The sequence below is a fragment of the Taudactylus pleione genome, unplaced genomic scaffold (assembly GCF_031769625.1).
Source record: "Taudactylus pleione unplaced genomic scaffold, aTauple2 ptg000318l, whole genome shotgun sequence".
Lineage (NCBI taxonomy): Eukaryota > Metazoa > Chordata > Amphibia > Anura > Myobatrachidae > Taudactylus > Taudactylus pleione.
The window spans coordinates 1,639,953-1,662,630 of NW_028284719.1; the positions used below are offsets into that span (position 1 = coordinate 1,639,953).

The 22,678-nt window shown below is 36.4% G+C and overlaps 1 protein-coding gene across 1 annotated transcript; it reads right to left on the reverse strand.

The window, feature by feature from the left end:
- Positions 1-13,729: 13,729 nt before the first annotated feature.
- LOC148509621 (nicotinamide N-methyltransferase-like) lies at positions 13,730-21,310 on the reverse strand. Its single transcript, XM_088442883.1, has 3 exons — positions 21,160-21,310; positions 17,646-17,841; positions 13,730-14,123 (listed from the first exon to the last, which is right to left on the reverse strand). The coding sequence occupies exons 1-3, from the start codon at positions 21,308-21,310 to the stop codon at positions 13,730-13,732; spliced, it is 741 nt and encodes a 246-aa protein (XP_088299009.1).
- Positions 21,311-22,678: the final 1,368 nt, after the last annotated feature.

The following is a 22,678-nucleotide window of genomic DNA, read 5'->3' on the forward strand; positions in this document are numbered from 1 at the left end:
TGTATCAGATTACTTGTGTTTGATACCTGTGATTCAGCTGGTCTCCTTTGGGATCCTGGTCTCCCTGTTTCACCAGAACTACATCTATTCTCTGAGGATCAGTACCATGGTTCCTGTGCTATCTAGAAGACCTGCTCAGTATGCTCACAACATTTAGCTCCTGTAAAATCTGGAAAACCTGCTCTATAAAACCACCTGTTTCTGGGCATTTTTACAGCAGTGAGTTACTTTCTTCTTTTATCTGATTCTGGTGTCTCACCGCACTGCTTTAAGGCAGTTTTAATATTGTGTTATTGTGTCCACCTGCTCATTGACTTATACCTGCAGTAGTACTGTAGTACTGTAGGTTATATTGTGCAGTACGCTGCTACTGCAAAGAGAATCAAGTTGGATATTCCGTCTTGATTTATTGGCACCAAAGGGACTCAATGAGTCATTTGGGCCTCAAAGTTTTTTATAATATTCTCTTGATTCTCCATGTATTCTAGGTCCTTCCAACATATGTCACTTACTTGTTATTAAATTTCATAGTGTGTAATATTTATATTTTACCACTAGATGGCAATAGTTACATTTTTATACAGTTTTTTTACAGTTCCTTTTTATATTATTATTGATAAATTATGCACATATATATCATCTGCTATCCTTATTTATATAGCTAATATTCCTTTTTATCACCCTTTAGTGGGTGTTATATCGAAACTTTATAATTAACTTTATTGTTAATTAGTTACTTACAGTTACATTGTCTGTGACCATTGGTGATGGGTGAAAATGGGTGACATCATCGGAAGCGCGCCATTTGATAGGACCAGCAGGAGGCAGCATGCCAGTTTGGTGAGGGGGAACATATAGTGAGTGTCATGTTTGTTCTTTATCCTGACAAAAATGCATAGCCATTGAAATGTTGACCACAGGAAGGCTTGTGTTATGTGTCTTATTGAAGCCTCTGAGTGCTACATATACTCTACTCCATATATATATATATATATATATACTGTATATATAAATATATATACAAAAAATGCCCTTAATTTGCTAGTAATGATTACAGTGTAATCAGATATGGAAGAAACTTTATACCAAAGGTACACCTCCCAATCGACACCCTGTTGTCAGGATGTCTAAGGTAATGTAGAGACAAAGAAAAGGATGATGCTACAAATACCCTTTTTTATAGAAATAAAAATTAGTTTGTTATTAGTTAACACACAAACAAATAAATAATCTGTTGTTAGTCTTTAAGGTCAATTGTATCTCAATAGTGGAACAGTCCCAAGTGGATGAAACTGGAGAACGTAATCGATTCTTGTAATTGAGTTTTCTGAAACTTTCCTCTAAACGTCTCGATGGATGGATGAATACCAACCAATATATATTGTTTTTTTAGTGTCAATCCTTCCTTTGGATCGTACTGTAATAAACTCTCACACCATAAACATACCCAGACATAATCGGCCAAGAGACCTCCATTAATATTTAAAATATTTATTAAATGCAAAAACAGTTAATAACAAGAAAACTGGTCATATGCTTAAACCATAATTGAGTTTGTTAACACTTTCACCACTAGACCTTATGGTGAAGGAATGCTATGGTAGACCATGAACATTCAAACCACAATGTGGCCCCTATATATATATATATTCCTGTTCTGCCATTATACAATGACTGGTGCCACTTGAGTCATTGCCTTGGTGCAATGCTGTACTTTTTCATATTATTTACAGTTCATTCTGAGATATTCCTAGTCTAGGTTTATTGCTGGTTCATTGAATCCTGTTTCCACAGCCTGTTTCATGCCTGCATAAAGTATCAACTTACTCCAAGCACCTAATATTAATAAAAACAGCATTGATTCATCCTAACATCAGTAGTGCTTTAATTCTTATTGAAAAACACACACACAGGGTAATTCTCAGAGATATGACACAGAACTTATACTGTCCTAAGAGAGAGAGAGATCATGACCAAGCAGCTGTTGGTATTGGTGACATTTAACAAGGGGGTATATTATGCTTGACACAATGCTGTCACCACTACCAAAGGCTGAGGTCCATCCCTTATTGTCTGCACAGGTCTACTTGGCAGTGGCTCTGTCTGATCTCTGCTCCTGTAATGCTCTGTAGGTGCCACCACCTTGCCAGAGTCTTTGGCCTTTGGCTGCTGCTATCTTGCTGAGTACATTTAGAAACCTTTGGGAGTATGCCAATTTGTTGCTCTGCTCCAATGTGTGCCCTCCTCCCTAATTGGGCACCCTATTTAGACCTCTCTCTCACTGCACAGTGTCATATTCTTGCTTGTACTTGTCCTCGATAGCCAGACTGCCATAGCCCTGCTGGATTCTCCTCTGGATACTCTGCTGGACTGTCCTGCGTACTCTATATTCTGATGGATTTTCCTGTGAATACTCTGTTGGATTCTCCCATGAGTAACTTTTTGCTATATATTATAAGTATTTTTGTAAAAATTTGCCGATTCAGGACTTATAAAACTAGCAGCATCTGGTAAACTGTGGTAACATCAGAAATTCCAGACATTTGGCTAGTATGCACAACTTTTTTGAAGCACTTGCATAAGAATTACAGGGGAACAATGAGGTCCCGGTCACTGTTTTCTCTCAAAATCTGGCTGACTATATTAAGGACAACTTAGCTGCACCCTCCATGGATAAGTATATTATACTATACAAAAAAATTGATTTGTGTCTTCATTAAGTCTTCATTAAGACCTCTTAGAAAGGGAATTATTTTTGTTTCAAAATTCACCTAGTTATCCATTTTCCATACCCAGTACAGGCCCCAGAGAAGCTTATGCAATTGTGATGCTCTTGTCTAAGGATACTGAATTTAAACATCCTGCCTATACCTTCTAAATCCTGCCTATACCTTTAAAAATTGACGCTATTTGCGTACGCAGTCATACAGTAAATAAATGTCTTCAGACTTTGAGAAAATGTGTTTCCAATGCACAAAGGTTATTATTTAAGCAAAGTACAGATAGTTACACGCTGTGATCTAAGTACAATTTAGCGCAAAGAAATTATACAGACCCAAGGTACAGTTATACATACGCACGCGCACTGGGACCAGTTACCGGCATCCATAAGAAACCTCCATCAACAGCATCAGCATGAAGACTGTAGATTAGAGTCTGTAAGAACATTTATACCCTTACAGTGATAAGCAACACAATAGAAAAGTTTGGCATGGTTTCATTGGTTCCCAGTGCAGGTGCATCTGTTACAGGATATTTAACAGGTCGATTCAAATGGACACAGACCAGCCTCGGACAGCCTATTGTCTCCTCTATTCCCGCCTCATGCAAATCTAAGCTGTTAATTTTACAAAGTACATTTTGGTGTTTTAACTCTCTACGGTCCATAAGTTGAGAATGCATGTTGCGATCTTCACACCGATGATACCGGAAAGCTGTTGAGAAAATGTAGATCAGTACAATACCAAACATGATTTACTTATCGTGTATTAAACCTTAGATACCAAATAGTCTCTATTTCACAGCAATATTAATAAATGAATAAACCCTGAATATTACACTTTGAAGCTATGGAACCTTATGTGCAGTGTGTAAGTATTAGGGGTTTGGGAAAAGACGCTAGTTAACTTGAGGCAGATGCATATGCTTGAAGCTAATAAACAGCATTCTCATGCAGGATATTATGCATTTGCTAATGTGCGTCATGTTAATAGCGCAACTGTGTGTATTAATGTGTGTGTGGGGTATGGTAAAATATGCGACCGCATGATGCTAATAATAGCATTGCCATATGTACTTAAGTGTGAGTTTAGCTAAAGTGGTGCTGGGCGGCCATTTGCAAAATGGCGTCTTGCAGATCTCATTTTCAAGATGGTGTCTTGCGGCCATTCGCAAGATGGCGTCATTTTGATCTAATTTTAAACTGATCTTGTCTCAGCCAATAAGCCAGCTTTGACATGTCTAACACCTCAGTAGCAGGAAAGACAATTCAAAACATGTTATGCCTTTACTATGCTCTCCCTGCTCATCTTCCGGCAAATTTCTCCCAGTGTCTGTGAAATGGGAATTTCTCTTTGGTACTAAAGAGGCCAATTTAGGAGTAATGCTAAGCTCTCCTAGCAATACTTTAGACAGCTCCTTTTTAGTCATGCTTGATATTTCCTGTGCTTCTCCTACTCATGCAGAACTTTTGGATTCAAGTTCTGTTGGAAACCTCATTGCCTCCACTCTGGTCGGCATGCTCAAAATTTCAATGCAGACTTTGGAAACTCCTCTAGTCCTCACCAACATTGCTGGTGTTATGAGCTGTCATGGCAGCTAATACCTGCTGCAGGTTCCTGCCAGAGCTGAGAGGGTTAACAGGCAAAGACAGCCACAGTGAGGTTTTGTCCAGGCTGATTGCTCCCAGCTGGGAAGACCCTGTGAACATCCAGCACTCAGCTGCTCATAGTGGTAATTACCAGAGACGGTTCTCATTTGCGCACACGGGATTGGCTCTGACTTCTTCTATAGGACAGTTAGCCCATTTCTGCCTTGCAGGATTTAGTTTCTTGTGAAACTTGTGCCATATGGTGTCTGATCTTGTATCTGCTGTTTTGTATTCCTGGTTTCTGTCCTGTCTGTGCCTTGCATTACCTGTACCTGTTGCAAGTATACCTGGAATATGTATTGTGCTTCAAATCCACTCTGCAAGCCATTTGTGTTATTTACTGTTGCTATTCCATCCTGCAGTATATGTAAATATCTTTTGCTAATATTATACTCTGCAAAACACATGCTGGTTAATATATTGTTATTCTATTCTGCATTATATGTTATGCTGCAATTCCATACTGCTAGCTGCTTGTGTATGTGAGTTTATTGCTATACCATCTTGCAATATATCTGTTGTTTGTGAATGCCACTATTTTATGTAGTTGTGTTTATATGCAATCATATTCTGTTATTGTCCACAGTGCATGCTGCTTCATGGTAATTACCATGCTATATTATTACTCGGTATTGCTGATATTCACACTACCTGTTTATTAATGTGCATTCTATCTTGCTTGTGTCCATGGCTGCAGATTGCTCCATGGTTAATATTACTTTTGCAATGCTACTTAAGTTTTACCTTACAAACTTTCTCTGTTTGTATAAACCCCTACTGTCCAGAGGTTAAGACCTGGCAGTATTTTAAGTACCGGTGAGCACGTCGTACTCTATGGGAACAACGGGTGGTTGTTTTAGGCAGGAGCCCTCCCTAGAGTGACTCTAGGGGACTTATACAAATACAGGACAGATTCATTAGTGATTGCAGTTGAATTCCTTAAGCAACAGTTCACCTTGGATTATTCCCATTCAACTCTGGGTTGGAGTGCTCCACTCTGTATCATTTTCTTTCTTTGTTGTGACTCATTCTTCAACATGTTTAGTTTTCATTCTTCCTTGCTTTCAGCTACATTTCCCACAACTGCTTTGGACAACTTCAAATATTACTTGCTAAAAATGTATTTAAAGACAATCAATATTTTTCAATTGAATATAATAAAATGCAAACATGTATTTGTAGTTATAACAATGTGTTTTTGTACCAGCTATATCACTCTATATAAAATAATGGTGTTTCAATAAGTTTAGAAATATATTATTGTATTACAGATAGATGAAAAACTTTCAATTCCATAAAAGTTTGTGGATGGATTTTTTTTGTAGGATTTTTTTTTGTAGCCAACTTTAACTTATTTAAATTTCCCAGATGCATGCTATTTTGTATTATGTCAATAAATACTTTTATGTTTTTGTTTTTCTGTTTTGCAAAAAATTGATAGGTAGTGTGAATCCGGACATATCACTGTATTACTGAAATTTGGTTGGAACTTTTACATATATGATCCATTTTCCCAGATTATTCCACTTTGCCACATTATTAAACAGTTTTGATTTGCTTCTGCAGTGATTTGGATACCATTATATAGGAATTGCAGTTCAGCAAAAATCTGAAATCATATTGTTTGCAATCAGTGGATTATCTGCTTCCTAAAAGCAAGTATTAAAGTGAAAAGTAAAATATATGCCAAGCAAATTTAATTATAGATGAGATAGACTTAGCTTTACATTATACCAAATATATCTGTTAAAAATAACCCATCTTAATAGCCTTTGCTGCTTGCAGTTCTCTAAAGTATCTTCCAGGTGAAATGTTCTCCACACCCTAGGAATAGGTCTAGAGCCTGCAGAGTGCATGAATTATATTCACTTATTACCTACATTACCTACTTTCTTTAGTAATTAAACAATCAATGTCTAATTTGTTTTATTAAAAACCATTATGAATGATCAAATACAAAAGTTTTTGAATAGGCTTTATAGACTCCATCTTATCTGTTATATAATACATGTGACTTTTGCCCTACATTTCTGTTAACTGTAAGGAAAACATTTAATTTTTGTAGCTAATTGAAATATAGATTACATACTCTAACAGCACCAATAGATATTGTTATTTCACATATTTTACATTATGTTCTCATGGTTATCTATTCTAAAATGCAAATATGTATCAGGTGCCTGTACTTAAACAATTTAAGTTTCCACAGAGTAAATTGTATTTTGTTATTTAATTAAGTTGAAGCCAGATTGAAGGAGATTGGTATAAAGTTAGAAATTAAAAATAATATTATGAATTTGGGGACAAGTAAATATATCAATGAATGAACATTATAAATGATAAACATATTAGAATATTTATTATGGCAATTATGTAAAAACTATTTATGAAATGATTAAGTATTTAGAAATATGGTTTGAATTAGAACTAATTTCAGAACTATCTTTTCTTTTAACATTTAGCTAAATCAGCCTTGGAATGTTTACAAGCAAACTTACTTTGGCAATAAATTATATTGTTATCTCTTTTGGAATTCAAACTACTGAAAATATATTGTTATTACTCAGGTATCTTATAAAGTCTTTCTCAAAGATTATACTAATTAAGGTTGATAAGCAATTGGAGTTGGTACTAGGAGAAGACATTGACCATTGGCAAGAAAAATGAATGAAGAAAACAGACACACTGTTAAACATAATGATTCTGTAAGTACATTATAATTGAGGCATATCTCTTCATGGACTGTTAGTTGTTGATTTCCTGGAATTGGAGTGATGTACTATGAATAATTCTGAATATGCCTTAGCCTAGCTAGTGAGTTGAGTTATGTTAGGGATTCTTTTTGAAGCCTCGGTAAATGCATTTACCTTGTGTGCTGTGACTTACTATAGTGCTAGCTTGCATACTGTTTATTGGTATATTTTTTTTCTTATAAACACTTGAAGTAAACTTTAAAAAAATTTATTTATCCACTTTATAGACATTCAGTTGTTATAACTTTAATACAAGATCATCTAAAGATGGTTATTCACTATGCATCTGAGTTTATGTCATGTTATTTATCATTATTGCTTGTTAAGTAATTTAATTTAATAAAAGGGTTATTGCAATCTTGATGACTTGTTGATGTGAAGATTTTTATAAACATCTTTCGTTTGCTTCAGGTAGTTAGTGCTTCAAGCAAAATATTATCTTATATATATTTTGTTACCAACTGTTGTAGATTGCAACCAATTTAGATTACAAACATCAATGGACTTCTATATTCTCTATATTCTTCATCTGGTGTTTTTGTGAAGAAAACAATATTTAATATATCTGGGTCATTCAATATATTTTTTTATTTTATTTTATGTGGATAACATCTGTTTGTGTGTGCAATAGCAAGCAGCAATTATTTTTATTTCCTGGGACCGATTCTGTTTAGATATGAAGGAAAGATGTTTTGATGACACTTAAGGTAATCATTTTGAATATTATAACAATACCTGAGGAAGCTTTGAGTGGGGCAGCCACTCAGTATACCATTAAAAGTTGTCTATCCTACCAAATCAATTTGTGTATTGTTGTTCTGGTTTTGCTCATCCCCTATGTGTGAGAATTTGCACCTATTTTCTTCAATCACCAATTGCTTTATCACAGTGGTTCTCAAATGCTTTCCTCAGGACTCCACATAGGTCATGTTTTCCAGGTTACCTAGCAGGTGCACAGGTGTATTTATAACTTACTGACGCATTTTAAAAGATCCACAGGTGGAGCTAATATCTCAATTGTAATTCTGTGAAGAGACCTGGTAAACACGAACTGTTTGGAGTCCTGAGGACCGAGTTTGAAAATCTGTGCTCTATCATAAAAGTATAGCATTAAGTGAAATACCATAAAAAGCTTAAAAGTTCAAAACTAATTTACTATTACTCTAAAACACTACTCACCTCTGCTGAAGGATAATCTATTATTATTATTTTTTTGCACAGGCCCATTTGCAGAAGATTTATTTCAGCCAGAGTAATGCCAGCTAACAGCAAGAAAATGCAAGACCAATCACCAAACAAATTCCTACAATCAGAGGTTTAAATTCCAGCTCATGTTGTAGAGAACATGGTCCTTCACAGGTTTGGGAAAACCTTGAATGCTCAGATGCCACATACTGGACCATATGCCAAGTGAAAAGATGCAGATAAATTGCTCTCCTACATAGAGCAGTAATTCACCACCAAGGGCTAATCTTAAGAAGTTAAACTGAAGAATCCAGGAAACACAAGCTCCTGTCCTATTTTTTAAATTGTTCATGAAGTCAAAGGAAAATGTTGACTATGACTAAACCTTATAACAGATCCTCAGCAAATTCTGGCCACATGACTACAAATGTTCCCATTACCAAAGAACCCATGTAATGTGATTAATAGAAATATATGTCCTTTTTTGCTACATATGTATATGTTGCTCTTTCTAATCCAGGCAAAAGGTTCAAACATGTAGGAATGAAGAAGTGATTAATCTATTTGGCTCTGGTAGTCTCATAGCCGTTGTTCATGTTAGTATGATTGATATTAGAAAACTGCAGATATAGGGATACAGATGAATACTCTACTGCTGTAATTTATATGAAATCTCCATAAGGAATAGAAAACAAGGGGCCTAATTCTGAGGTGGACATGTAGTAGTGTCTTTTGATAGTTGCCTGTGTGCAACTTTATTCAAACTCCATCCCTGTGTACAGCAATGTGTCCTAACATGCAAAGACTGAGACACTCACTTTCAGTGTCTGTTCAAGCAGTAATACCAATTGGTGCATCCTAAGATGCCATCTCCAGTTGCGCCATGAAAACATGTTGGAGCATTATGGCAGGTGCAGTTTTTCCATCTGGCTATGACCTCCTATGTTAGCAGTTGTGCCTCTGTTTACACATCTTTTTTCATTGAAACACCCACAACACTCATATAACATTTCCAGTACACAGTCCATTTGTATAGATTTCTAGATTAAAGATGTACGCAGATCCCCGTATTTTGGTTTTGGTAATAATTCATCAGCAGGTTTTGGTTTTAGTTTTGCCAAATTTACATTCAAGTGTTTTTTTTCTTAAATAATAATTTAACAATAAATGATAAACAGCTAAATTCATGTAGTAAGGGCCTGATTTGTTCCTACAGTATTATTAATCTCAATAGCATTAATTTCCAGTCATTTCCAATCAGTATTGACTACTTCATAGCTTCACTATATTTTTTTCAGTTTTCACCCATATTGGCCACAGACTGCAGTGAACTTACTGACTAAATTAACAAAGCAGTGAGAAAAACACATGGCAGTTTAGAAAAGATTATAGCACATCTAGGAAACAGAGTGGCACTGCAGTGGCATATAGGATGGCAGTTTAATATAAACTATATATTGCTATAGAATGTTTTCATTAATCAAGAACTAGATCAGAGGCCCAATGCCAGTATAGGTAAATAGAGGTGGAATATTTAGTGGAAGCCAAGTAAATGATTGATGGATTGATTACAGTGTTAAAATAACTATAAAAAATAAATCAGAGAAATTGAAAACATTATTAAACAAATAAGCATCCAAAATAGATGGCATTGCAAGATACAAAACAACATGAAAACACACAATCTTGCCAAAACCCATAAAGAAAATTGGTATATGGTGGAATTGTCCATGGGCCCTTACACTGTACATGCACAGTTTAACAAACCAAGCACTTCAGAGACTGCCACATTTGTGACTAAACTACTTTGATTGTTTGGGCTTCCACAAAATAAACTACCAATATGCTTAAGGGGTCTAATAGTGTTGTTAATCATCTCTACAGTTTGAGACAACATTATCATCCTCACCCTCATCAGTGTTAATATCATCATCACAAAATATTAGCTCATCCCCTCTGGAATCCACCATTACAGAAGTCTCTGTACTTTGTTGCAATTGGAGAAAAAGGACTGCCTCATACAATTTGTTGTTTATTTTTTTGAACATCAGCTCACAAAGTTCCTGGCTGTGCTACTCTTTCTGAGTACACACTGGAAGGTGGACAGCTTAAGTAGACAAAAGCTAGTTTTAACAAGGGGCACCAAATTGCCTTTTTTCCTCCCAATAATCAAAATGACTGTTTGACATGCTAATTTGTACATCGGTAATAAAATAATTCCACACCATTCTATTGATGGTTAGTGTATCAGTTTGAATCATGGTAAAGGTGTCAATACTTGTTGGAAATTCTTTTAAACCTGACCAGATGTCATAATGTTGTTTATCTATGGTGTGCTGAGTTGACTCATCCTCATCACCAGTGGGTCTTTTGGAAAAGTTCAGTTTTTTTCCTGGCAGCAGCATTTGCGGATAAACTGAAGCAGAAGAAATGCCATTTGAACTGACATCTTGCTCGCAAGGAGCTCTTTGCATCTCTTAAGTGTTAGTTGAATAGAAATACATTTTATATTACTTAAACCTAGTATCAAGCAAGGTTGCCAAAATGTAGTGATCCAATTGAAAGATGTGGCAGGCCCTTTGGCCCAGTGAAAGGAATAAATAGCCTGATCTCAAAGTCCAACATAATTGCAGCAACAGAATAATTTAATTTTATCTCCTTTTTTAGTTTTTCTTGCTTGTTTTCCAGTAGTTTAACTTCACCTAACTAAGGCTGACAGTGTTTAAACTCACTTCATGTATTACTATTGAAAATGGTTTTAGTGTGTTGCATTCCCCCCTCCTCTGCATATGTCATGGATTGTAGTTTATGTTTGGATGGCATTTTGCTGTTCCTCCATTCACTGAAGCATATATAGGGTGGAATTCCACCTGGTTTCTAACTCTTGCTTTGTAAATTGAACTATTCTGCTGATGCATTTTTTACATAGAGTTGCTGAATGCTGCAAATGCTAAGACATTTTACAGTCAAAGACAGTATTTTCTGCATGCATCTGTATTTTTTTTTTCATTCTGAGCCATCAAGTTTCTTTTGTGTGCAAAATGGGTTCCAGTCAATAGATATACAATAAACAGGTTGACAATGTCTAGATAGACACCACATTGTAGACAGTCAATAGGTAGACAGTTGACATGGATGAAGTTACAAAGATCTACAGGTTCAAAGGTTGACATTGAAATAGTCAATACAAAAATGGTTGACCTTTTTCTCGGGGGTTAGGGATAGGCACTTACTGGAGGGTTTAGGTTAGGCTCTATGAAGGACAGTTAGGTTTAGTCACTTGCCAAGATGGTTAGGGTTAGGCACTAGGATGGATAGTTAGGGATAGACACTTACTAATGGGTTATGATTAGGCACTAGGAAGGATGGTTAAGGTAAGGCATCAAGATAAGGGACAGGGTGAAGATTAGGGTTAGAAACAAAAAAAAAGTAAGCTATTTTTGTCTGTGTCAACCTTTTGTACCTGGCTATCTTGACTATCTTATCTCTTAAAAAAGAAGTATAAGCAATGTATAAAAAGCTTATTCTTGTCCAAGTAGGACTTTTGAAAAACAATGTTCTGGAAGTAAAGAGTACCCTGAAATGGCATCCCAGCAAGGGTTAAATCAGCCCAATGCTCACCAATTTGTCTGTGTTATTAGTAAGAAGCATAGTGTTAGTGCAATCAGCAATGAGTTAAGAGAGGTCATTAGAAGTGATGTTAATGAATGGCCACATTAAATATACATAAATAACTGAGTCCAATCCTGTAGTAGACAATGTTCACTGGTAACTGTAATTAATCTAGGATAAGTGTTATCTCAGTGAATTCCAAAGGCTGACAGTCAGCTTGGCAGATTCACAGCAGCATGCTTGATGTTTTGGGACTGTAAGTCAGAGGTTGAGAGCCTGGATCATGTCTCCTATATTAATAGCAGGTATACTCTCTGATATTGCTCTTCCTGAGAACAGAGTACACAAATACCTTATAGCACAGAATGAAAGGCTGCAGGCATTGGGATATAAAGCCAGGCTGCTATGGCCACACGCTGGGCTGTTCCGGCTGCACATGTGATAAGAAAGGGCTCTGGAAGCTGCTCTCCTTGATAGAGGGAGGAGATGTCAATGCTTGGGAAGCAGGAAATGATGTACAGTAGTCAACACATTTTTGCCATTTTTGCCCGTGCTGCTCCCTACCTTTGGAACTCTTTCCCTCTCCCCATCAGACTCCACCTCTCTACAAATCTTAAAACGGGCTCTCAAGACCCACTACTTCATCAAGGCCTTCCAGCACTCATCCTAACCCACCTCATGCTCTTTCCTCCCTATCTTCCCCTTCTGTGTCACGCCTGTCTGTCTGCCCCTCCCCTTAGAATGTAAGCTCTCACGAGCAGGGACCTCTTCCCTCATGTGCTTCTCTTTACATTTTCTTCTACTCTCTACTCCCCATTAGGACACCTAACACGGGACCGCCAATTCCCGGCAGCTTATTGTGAGTGCTTTAATCACTATTTCAGCAATGTATATAAGTTGTGTCCTTGTCCTGTACTGTAATGTACTGTATGTTACTTGTTTCTTGTTCACCTATTAGTTCTATGTACTATGTAAGGCGCTGCGGAACACTTGTGGCGCCATATAAATAAAGGATAATAATAATAATAACAACACATTTCACTCAGTGTGCATACAATCTGTATAATGCCTGGAAAGAGTGAGTTTTGGGAATTTTCGTGCATGCACAGTTTAAAAAAATTGCTTAACTATGTGAATGTTGGCATTGGTTGCGGCTCTGAATCCAGCCCAAGAAGTGTACATTTTAAAGCCTGTACAACAATGTATAGTATAGCACACTAAATAAATAGATACCAAATAATAAATATCTTATATTGCAATGGATCTCTCAATTTTTCAGGGAATTATGTAGAAAATAACAAAAATTTGAAAATGTGATTTACAGCAAATGTAAATTACACTAGAATTACTTGGTTTTACTTATCATAACATTTTAAATGAGGTGCACCAAGAAGCAGATTTTTACATAAGCTTTTTTCATTTATTTATTGACTATTTGTAATGCATGATCAATTAAGAGCAAAGATTCAATAAACACACAATAACATAAAGTACTGATTGGTATAATTCATGTAAAGTTTTTTACAATAGAGCTTACAATCCAGATACATATATTTCAATAATATATTATAACATTTTCAGCTTGTATTTCATGGTATATTAAAAAACAATTATAATTGTTGGCTTGTATATGTCTTCTTGCTTATCCTTATCATTATTGTAATTATTAGCTATACCTTATGTATTTTTGATAATTAATTAGTTCTTGATAACATTTTACCAATCTTAATAAACAAGCAAAAAATGTTTTCTTCATTCCTTGTTTCCGTTGCTTCTTTGATTTTTTTCTTGACCCACGTTTTTTTAAAAACTAAACTTCCCTCTCTTTGAGAGCCCTAAGACTGTATATATTGCCATATTTCACAATATCAGTGTCAGCTGTGCTCTCTAATATCTGAAGGTGTTCTACGGTAAAACCTGCATCTGCTACAGCTGTCCTTATATAGTCCTCATCATATGTTAACATATGGAATGTGTGTTCCCCAACTGTATAATAATTTGCATTAAATGAACCAAACAATAATAGATAGCCACCTTCTTTAATGAAGGAAGATAATTTTTTTAGGTTTTTGCCAAAAGAATCTTTATCTTTGCTAATGTGTTGCAATATAAAGGGTTCTGTGGGGTTATCTTTGTCAAGATTACATATCTTAATATGTTTCATTTTTCTTCTTAGAATTTCTTCTTTTTCTGACCACTTTTTACTGAAAAAGATAAAAACACAATTAAAGAACACTTTAACGTAATGTGCCAATTTTCATATATGAATGAGTTTCTAAAGAGATTCACAATGTCATTTTTCTTTTCTAAAGAAGTTTTCAGTTAAATTAACATTTATACATTATCTTGTCACTTATTTTTGAATTACCTTTTTCAGAAAGATGAATTTGTTTTTTTTTCATGCAAGTTACTCTGTTATATGGGCAATTGACTACCGTTGTGGCTAAATTAAGCATTGTGGATTATTTTTACATTTTATTTTTATCTAATGAACAATTTCAATTAAATAACATTCGAATAAGAATATGATTCCTTTTGAAAAAATGTTGTAATGTTCAATAAGTTCAATCCAACTATTTCATCACTGTGGTATGACAACATATCTACAATCATTTTAACATTCTCTATTATAGACCATTTATTTTATATATATACAGTATATATATATATATATAATGTTATTTATATAGCACTTTACTCCTAATAGGACTCAAAGTGCTTCACAATTGCCTTTACAGCATAAAATACAGAACAAGCTTAACAAGGGACATTGGTGAAATGCATGGGTAATTAGATATTATATATATATATATATATATATATGCAAGGTGGCACTCCAAAAACTCTAAGAAGGAATAAACGACAAGCTATTTCAATTTATATACAGTCAGGGACATTGACAGAATTTTCATATTTTGGCCTCTATTCACCACCACAATGGCTTTGAAATGAAACAAACAAGATGTGCTTTAACTGCAGACTTTCAGATTTAATTTGAGGGTAATTACATCCAAATCAGGTGAACGGTGTAGGAATTACAACGGTTTCTATATGTGCCTCCCACTTTTTAAGGGGCCAAAAGTAATGGGACAAACTAAACAATCCTAAATCTAACTTTCACTTTTTAATACTTTGTTGCAAATCCTTTGCAGGCAATTACAGCCTGAAGTCTGGAATGCATAGACATCACCAGATGCTGGGTTTCATCCCTGTTGATGCTCTGCCAGGCCTCTACTGCAAATGTCTTCATTTCCTGTTTGTTCTTGGGGCATTTTCCCTTCAGTTTTGTCTTCATCAAGTGAAATGCATGCTCAATTGGATTCAGGTCAGGGGATTGACGTGGCCATTGCATAACATTCTACTATTTAGCCTTAAAAAACTATTTGGTTGCTTTTGCAGTACGCTTCGGGTCATTGTCCATCTGCACTGTGAAGCGCCGTCCAATGAGTTCTGAAGCATTTGACTGAATATGAGCATATAATATTGCCCGAAACACTTCAAAATTCATTCTGCTGCTTTTGTCAGCAGTCACATCATCAATAAATACAAGGGAACCAGTTCCATTGGCAGTCACACATGCCCAAGCCATGACACTACCACCACCATGCTTTACTGATGAGGTGGTATGTTTTGGATCATGAGCAGTTCCTTTCCTTCTCTTCTCTTCCCATCACTCTGGTACAAGTTGATCTTTGTCTCATCTGTCCATAGGATGTTGTTCCAGAACTGTAATGGCTTTTTTAGATGTTGTTTGGCAAACTCTAATCTGGTCTTCCTGTTTTTGTGGCTCTCCAATGGTTTACATCTTGTGGTGAACCCTCTATATTCACTCTTGTGAAGTCTTCTCTTGATTGTTGACTTTGACACATATACATCTACCTCCTGGAGAGTGTTCTTGATTTGGCCAACTGTTGTGAAGGGGTTTTTCTTCACCAGGGAAATAATTCTTCTGTCATCCACCACAGTTGTTTTCCATGGTCTTCCAGGTCTTTTGGTGTTGCTGAGCTCTCCGGTGCGTTCTTTCTTTTTAAGAATGTTCCAAACAGTTGATTTGGCCACAACTAATGTTTTTACTATCTCTCTGATGGGTTTGTTTTGATTTTTCAGCCTAATGATGGCTTGCTTCACTGATAGTGACAGCTCTTTGGATCTCATATTGAGAGTTGACAGCAACTGATTCCAAATGCAAATGTCACACCTAGAATCAACTCCAGAACTTTTACCTGCTTAATTGATAATGAAGTAATGAGGGAATTGCCCACACCTAGCTTTTGAGTTGATAGTCCCATTACTTTTGGCCCCTTAAAAAGTGGGAGGCACATATAGAAACCATTGTAATTCTTACACCGTTCACCTGATTTGGATGTAATTACCCTCAAATTAAATCTGAAAGTCTGCAGTTAAAGCACATCTTGTTTGTTTCATTTCAAAGCCATTGTGGTGGTGAATAGAGGCCAAAATATGAAAATTCTGTCAATGTCCAAAAATGTATGCACCTGACTGTATATACACCGGCCCTCTTCTCAATTTAGTTTGTGCAGCTCCCGTGCCCTCTGGAACTACTATCATAAACCATCTGCACAAACAAGCAGCAACACTCTGAGACATTATGAAGAATCAAAAAAGTGTATTTACACGTAATCCATCTAACAGTAACAACATTTCCAGTTGGTACTGTTAGATGGATTATGTGTAAATACAGTTTTTTGATTCTTCAGAAAGATTCGGAGTGCCGCTGCTTGTTTGTACAAATGGTTCATATATATATATATATATATATATATATATATATATATATTTATAAACACATGTGTCCTAATACACTTAGCCTCAATATGCTTCTTGGTGCAAGGTGCCTGGTGCGAGTCAGCCACCAGGTCCTGTTACTAAGACGGACCAGGTGACTGTGCTAATTAATTTGATATGCTACACTTGTATATCTCAGTGCAATTTAATCTGTATAAGCAGCACAATGGAACTTAGTGTGGTAAAAAAGCCATGACCACTGCATCACAGCATATTGTATATATATTTAGACTCAGTTTCACACAGATATACAAGTGTTGCATATCAAATTTATCATTGCAGTCTCCTGCTACCTACATCCTAGTAACATAACATTCCTACAAAGATGTATTTGCATGTAAAAAAGATGCTTGGTGCAAGCTGAGTTGCAAGGAATATGGTAGGATGAGAGGGGCTGTTTGGCACAACTGCAGCAATGATTTATGGGAACACTTCTGTATATACAAATATATATATATATATATATATGTGTGTGTGTGTGTGTATGTAAGTCACCTACACTCACTGCAGCAATATTCTAGCCTGAGGTGTGGCCTCAGTAAGGCTATAATTAAACAAATTGTTGTCTTCTCTCAGAGTAAGTGGACCTAATGTCCCTCTCACAAAGCCACATTATTTGCACAGTATTTACCGCCAGTAATCACAGTGTCTCTCAACTGGCCTGCTGCCTGTTCCCCAGGTCGTGAGAGATGGAAACTAGCAACTGAAACACCTTAAATCAGCCTCTAACAGCTGCTCTGACAATCAAGGTTTTCAATTAGTTTCTGTACACCAGACAGAAGCCAGGTATGTGGGACACATGTAGCTCCCATTTTGAAATTCTCCAGTGCTTTTATCACACAAAATAAGTTACTGTATAATATATATTATATAGATGTTTCTGTAGTAACATGTGACCTAACCACAGAGCATTCACTTACCAGTCACTTCCCAGTTCAGGCAAACACTCAGAGAGATGCTGCCAGTCAAAAGCTTCTTCCTCTTTATTCACCCATTTCTCCATTTCCTTAATGTAGGAATCATGGGCTTCGAGAACAATAAATTCATTAAAATTTTCACAGATTGTCAACAGTTGGAACATTATAGGTCCAGAAGAAAAATCAATCAAGACATCTCCTATGAAATAAACCATAACAAAATACAAAAATAAGACCTTCAGACCAATAACAGTGAAACAAATGTATTCATCAGTGTAAAAAAAGTAACATTTACATTTTAATAAGCTTTTTTCTAAATGTTTTATTTACCATTTTATAAACTATACAATTAAGTGAAAAGATTAATTGGAAACACTGGGAAGGGGATCCTCAGAGATAGAACAAACTGTAAACTGTTATGCTTTGCTTCTACTTAATACACATATTACTGTCACAAGGAATAAATAATGGATGACTACCCAGTCATCCATTATTTATCCTGGAATGCATGTGTACCCTATCTTGTGCTTCTAGTAGTCATTGTTCTCACTAATTCTAGTCCTGTTATAAATAATGACCCTAAATGCCCTTAAATGGATGAGAGTTATAATGGTTTTATAATGGTTTCTTTAAATCTTTCTCTTAGGACTCCAACTCCTTAGGACTGTAAGTATAGCTCAAAACAGATTAAGAGAAAAGCCTACAGTACCTGAAACATTATCTATTAAAATTTTTTTATTCTAAATCTTTTTCCATACAAAATAAAAGCTTTGTCACTAGACATGCCAGTTTTATGTCATTTGTGGTGGGAGTGTAGATATATTTCTATACTAGATATGTGTGGGACCGGCTTTAAGAAACCAAACACACCTGAATTAAGGGGTTCCGAGAAGAACCGGGTCAAGATTCGGATTCACTTTTGTGACTCGTTAAGAACTTGGAGTTAAAAAATGAACTCGGGTTTTGATTCGGAAATTTTACCTGTTTTTATTGATTTTTTTATATCTGTAATACAAGAAAGCCCTTATCACGAGCTCACATAAAAATGGCACTTTACACACTAAGAAGGCTGCACCTTAATACCCGATCCCCTTTTAGTGGAATTAACATACAAACAAATACAAATGGAGGGAAAAAATGGCGCTCTAAAAAGGAATAGTCTTCACAATTGCGAAAGGCATACAATGTAGCTTTTATTAATAAAATAGATTCTGCCAGTCGAGTATTTGAGAGATGTGGACGAACCAATCAAGACTTCCAAATGTCTTATTTTGAAACTTCTCCTTTAAATAATACTTGGTTTTCAAGACCTTGGAGGTCATCACACGGAAAAGTTTTAAACCACGGATGAATCCGGTAAATTCCTGCAAGTACACCCTCACGCCAGAAAAGACACCCAGAACAATGGCCAAATGGCCGACTGTTATATAATGATTTAAAAAGGTTTATTTTCACATTAAAACCAACAAAGCATGATAAGAATGTGCTTACATATATTGTATTTTTGATAAGGTGCTAATTTAGTTTGCTGGACCATGGGAAGATGGCAACAAGAAAACCTCTACCTCACCCAAAAGGGTGCAAGCTCATGATAGTGGACCCCAGGAGTTCAGCATTAAACAGATACCTTCAACCCCATGCATTTCGTCCCTTGATAGGACTTCATCAGGGGTGAATCTTAATATATCAACTATATACTGACACAAGCACTTTCAGAAAATTTCTCCACAGTGGATCCAGCAAGACTTTTTCTGCAGGGAAACACTTTCTCCTTCTGGACAGCAATCTGAAAAACACCACCAGCCAGAATTCTCATACCAGAGCTCTGCATTACAGAACACCCAGAAAGATCATATCCCTTGTGGAATCCACTGTGGAGACATTTTCTGAAGGTGCTTGTGGCAGTATATAGTTGATATATTAAGATTCACCCCTGATGAAGACCTATCAAGGGACAAAATGCACCGAGTTGAAGTGTCTGTTTAATGCTGAACTCCTGGGGTCCACTACCACAAGCTCGCACCCTTTTGGGTGAGGTAGAGGTTTTCTTGTTGCCATCTTCCCATGGTCCAGCAAACTAAATTAGCACCTTATAAAAACCACATTACATGTAAGCACATTCTTATCATGCTTTGTTGGTTTTAATGTGAAAATAAACCTTTTTAAATCATTATATAACAGTCAGCCATTTGGCCATTGTTCTGGGTGTCTTTTCTGGTGCGAGGGTGTACTTGCAGGAATTTACCAGATTCATCCGTGGTTTAAAAATTTTCTGTTTGATGACCTCCAAGGTCTTGAAAACCAAGTATTATTTAAAGAAGTTACAAAATAAGACATTTGGAAGTCTCGATTGGTTCATCCACATCTCTCAAATACTCGATTGGCAGAATCTATTTTTCTAATCAAAGCTACATTTTATGCCTTTAGCAATTGTGAAGACTATTCCTTTTTAGAGTGCCCTTTTTCCCTCTTTTTGTATTTTTATCTATTTGAATCTGAATCCAAAACCAAAACACTTTAGTGTGGTTTTGCAAAACCAAAACACAAAGATTAACCAGTATGATTTGATATATGTGGGCGAGTGTACCTCGAACATGTTCAGATCCTGCTAATCAATAAGATTCAATAAAGTTTAAAAATGTTTTGTACTACTCATAACACCCCTTTCACTGTAATTTCCCCGACAGTCACCTTTCATCAACCCCATCACTATCCCTCTTTATTCTCAGCCATTTTTTTAAATGTATATAATAGAAGTTATTGGTAGAGGGGAAGGATTCAATTTCTGCTCCACCTTAGGGGTCTATGTAGTAATCTTTGGAGAGAGATAATGTGGATGAAGATAAAGTTCCAACCAATCAACTCCTAACTATCACTTTACAGGATATGTTTGAAGAATGACAGGAGCTGATTGGTTGGCACTTTATCTCTGTCGACTATCTCTCTCCAAGGCTTCAAATATAGATCCCTTCATATAATATGGCAGCAGAAGTTAGTACTAGTCTCTGAAACATACTACTGTATTATTGGTAGACATGTCCTTCTCCTCTGTCAGTCAGTCAGGCAGAATAATGTATTATGGGGTATATGTATTTAGCCTTGGAGAGAGAGAAACTAGATGGAGATATTTAGTCTATTTACTAAACCTTAGATGGAGATAAAGTGGATGAAGATAAAGTACCAGCCAACCAGTACTTAACTGTCATTTTTCTAACCCAGCCTGTGACATGGCAGCCAGGAGCTGATTGATTGGTACTTTAGCTCCATCCAAGGCTAAGTAAATAGACTGCCCAGTACCAACCAATCAGCTCCTAATTGTCATTTTTCAAACACAGTCTGTAAAGTGACAAGAGGTGATTTGGTTGGTACTTTATCTCTGTCCACTTTATCTCTCTGCAAGGATTAATATTTAGACCCCTAAATTATTTAAAAGCAGCTGTAAGTACACTACACAAACTGTTCTTATGTCTCAAAAATCTAACTCACAAGACCATAAACCAATCCATAATGTACATACCTGAAATCTTAAGTTTCTGAAGCTCTTCCATAGGGAATGTTACAATTTCATCAAACATTTGCTTTTCAGTAGTTGGAGAAAAGTATATTTTAAGTATGTTTTTTGGATCACACTCATGTAAATGATAGTGCTTAACACAGCTGGGATCCATCCTGACACAGGAGAGTCGTAAGATACTAAAGGGGCCAATGTGAAACTTGATGTTACTATAATAACTACTTATTAAAGATGTAAAACAACAGCTGCTCTGCCCCAGGTAATAATATAGTAATACATATTCATAATTTGTTTGAGTTTCTGTTATGAAAAACTGCTATGGGCTATGTATAGTAGCAAATATGTAGGGCTCCATTTAATAGCAAGTAAATATAACTAATGTCACATTTTTTTCCCAGGTAAAGGTTAATCAGATTATTGTCATGTGGAACTTGATGTTAATATAACTATTTATTAAAGATATAAAACAACAGCTACTCTGCCTAAGATAAAATCTAATAGTAAATATTGAACATGTGTTTGGGTTACTGTTATGAAACACTGTTATGGGCTATATACTGTATAGTACTAAATATGTAGTGGTCCATTAAAAAACAAACCATAACACATTTAGCACTCACTAACGGGTTGTGAGCTCTGTTCAATTTAGAAAACAGCGGTAGGCTCAGCTATATCTATAAATGGCGATATCAGTATGGTCCCCATTGGCAGTAATGGGGGTCGAGAAAAATCTTTTCCAGCTTCAGAAAAGACTTTAAACCTATGCCAAGTCCCTGCCAGAGGAAAGTGTAATGCACATGAGCAAGTGGCCATCACACCTGCACATTATGTAGCAATAGGCTGCCAGAGACAGAGCAGGGGATGCTGTAGAAGAGGGGAACACCATAGAACTTTACAAGTTATTTTAAATACCAGTGGCATAATCGTTAGTATCACTGTAATACTACATGAAATATGTCGCCGGTAATAAGGGATCATTGTTAAATGGAACCCTTAGTATTTGAATACAAAGTGATGAAAGGTACAGGCACTGGCGTCACAAGGAGTGTGCGGGGGGTGCGGGCTGCACCCGGGTGTCACCAGCCGAGGGGTGACACCAAAGTGCTAGCTCCCCCTCACAGACAGGAGCCAGGTGCTGCATTACATGCAGCACTCAGCTCCTAGCACAGTGTGGGAGCTGGCACTTCACACAGGCCGGTCCCCAGGGGCAGCCTGCACCTCCAGCACCTGCGATTTAAAAAAAAAAAAGGGGGTTCGGCCTGCGAGGCCACGCCCCCAAACATGAGGCCACACCCACCCATGAAGCCATGCCCCTTATCTTCTGGCACACATGGCTGTGCCACACAGAATACAGGCTTCCCTTACCTGCCCACACCGGGTGCAATGTGAGGTAGGGTGCGCCACTGGGTACAGTATAAGGGCAGGATGGAATATGTGGTCATTTAGTGTGAAATATTGTCTTCTTCACATTAAATTGAATAACAGCTTTTAAAATATATGTGTCTAAGCGGGAAATTTCCAA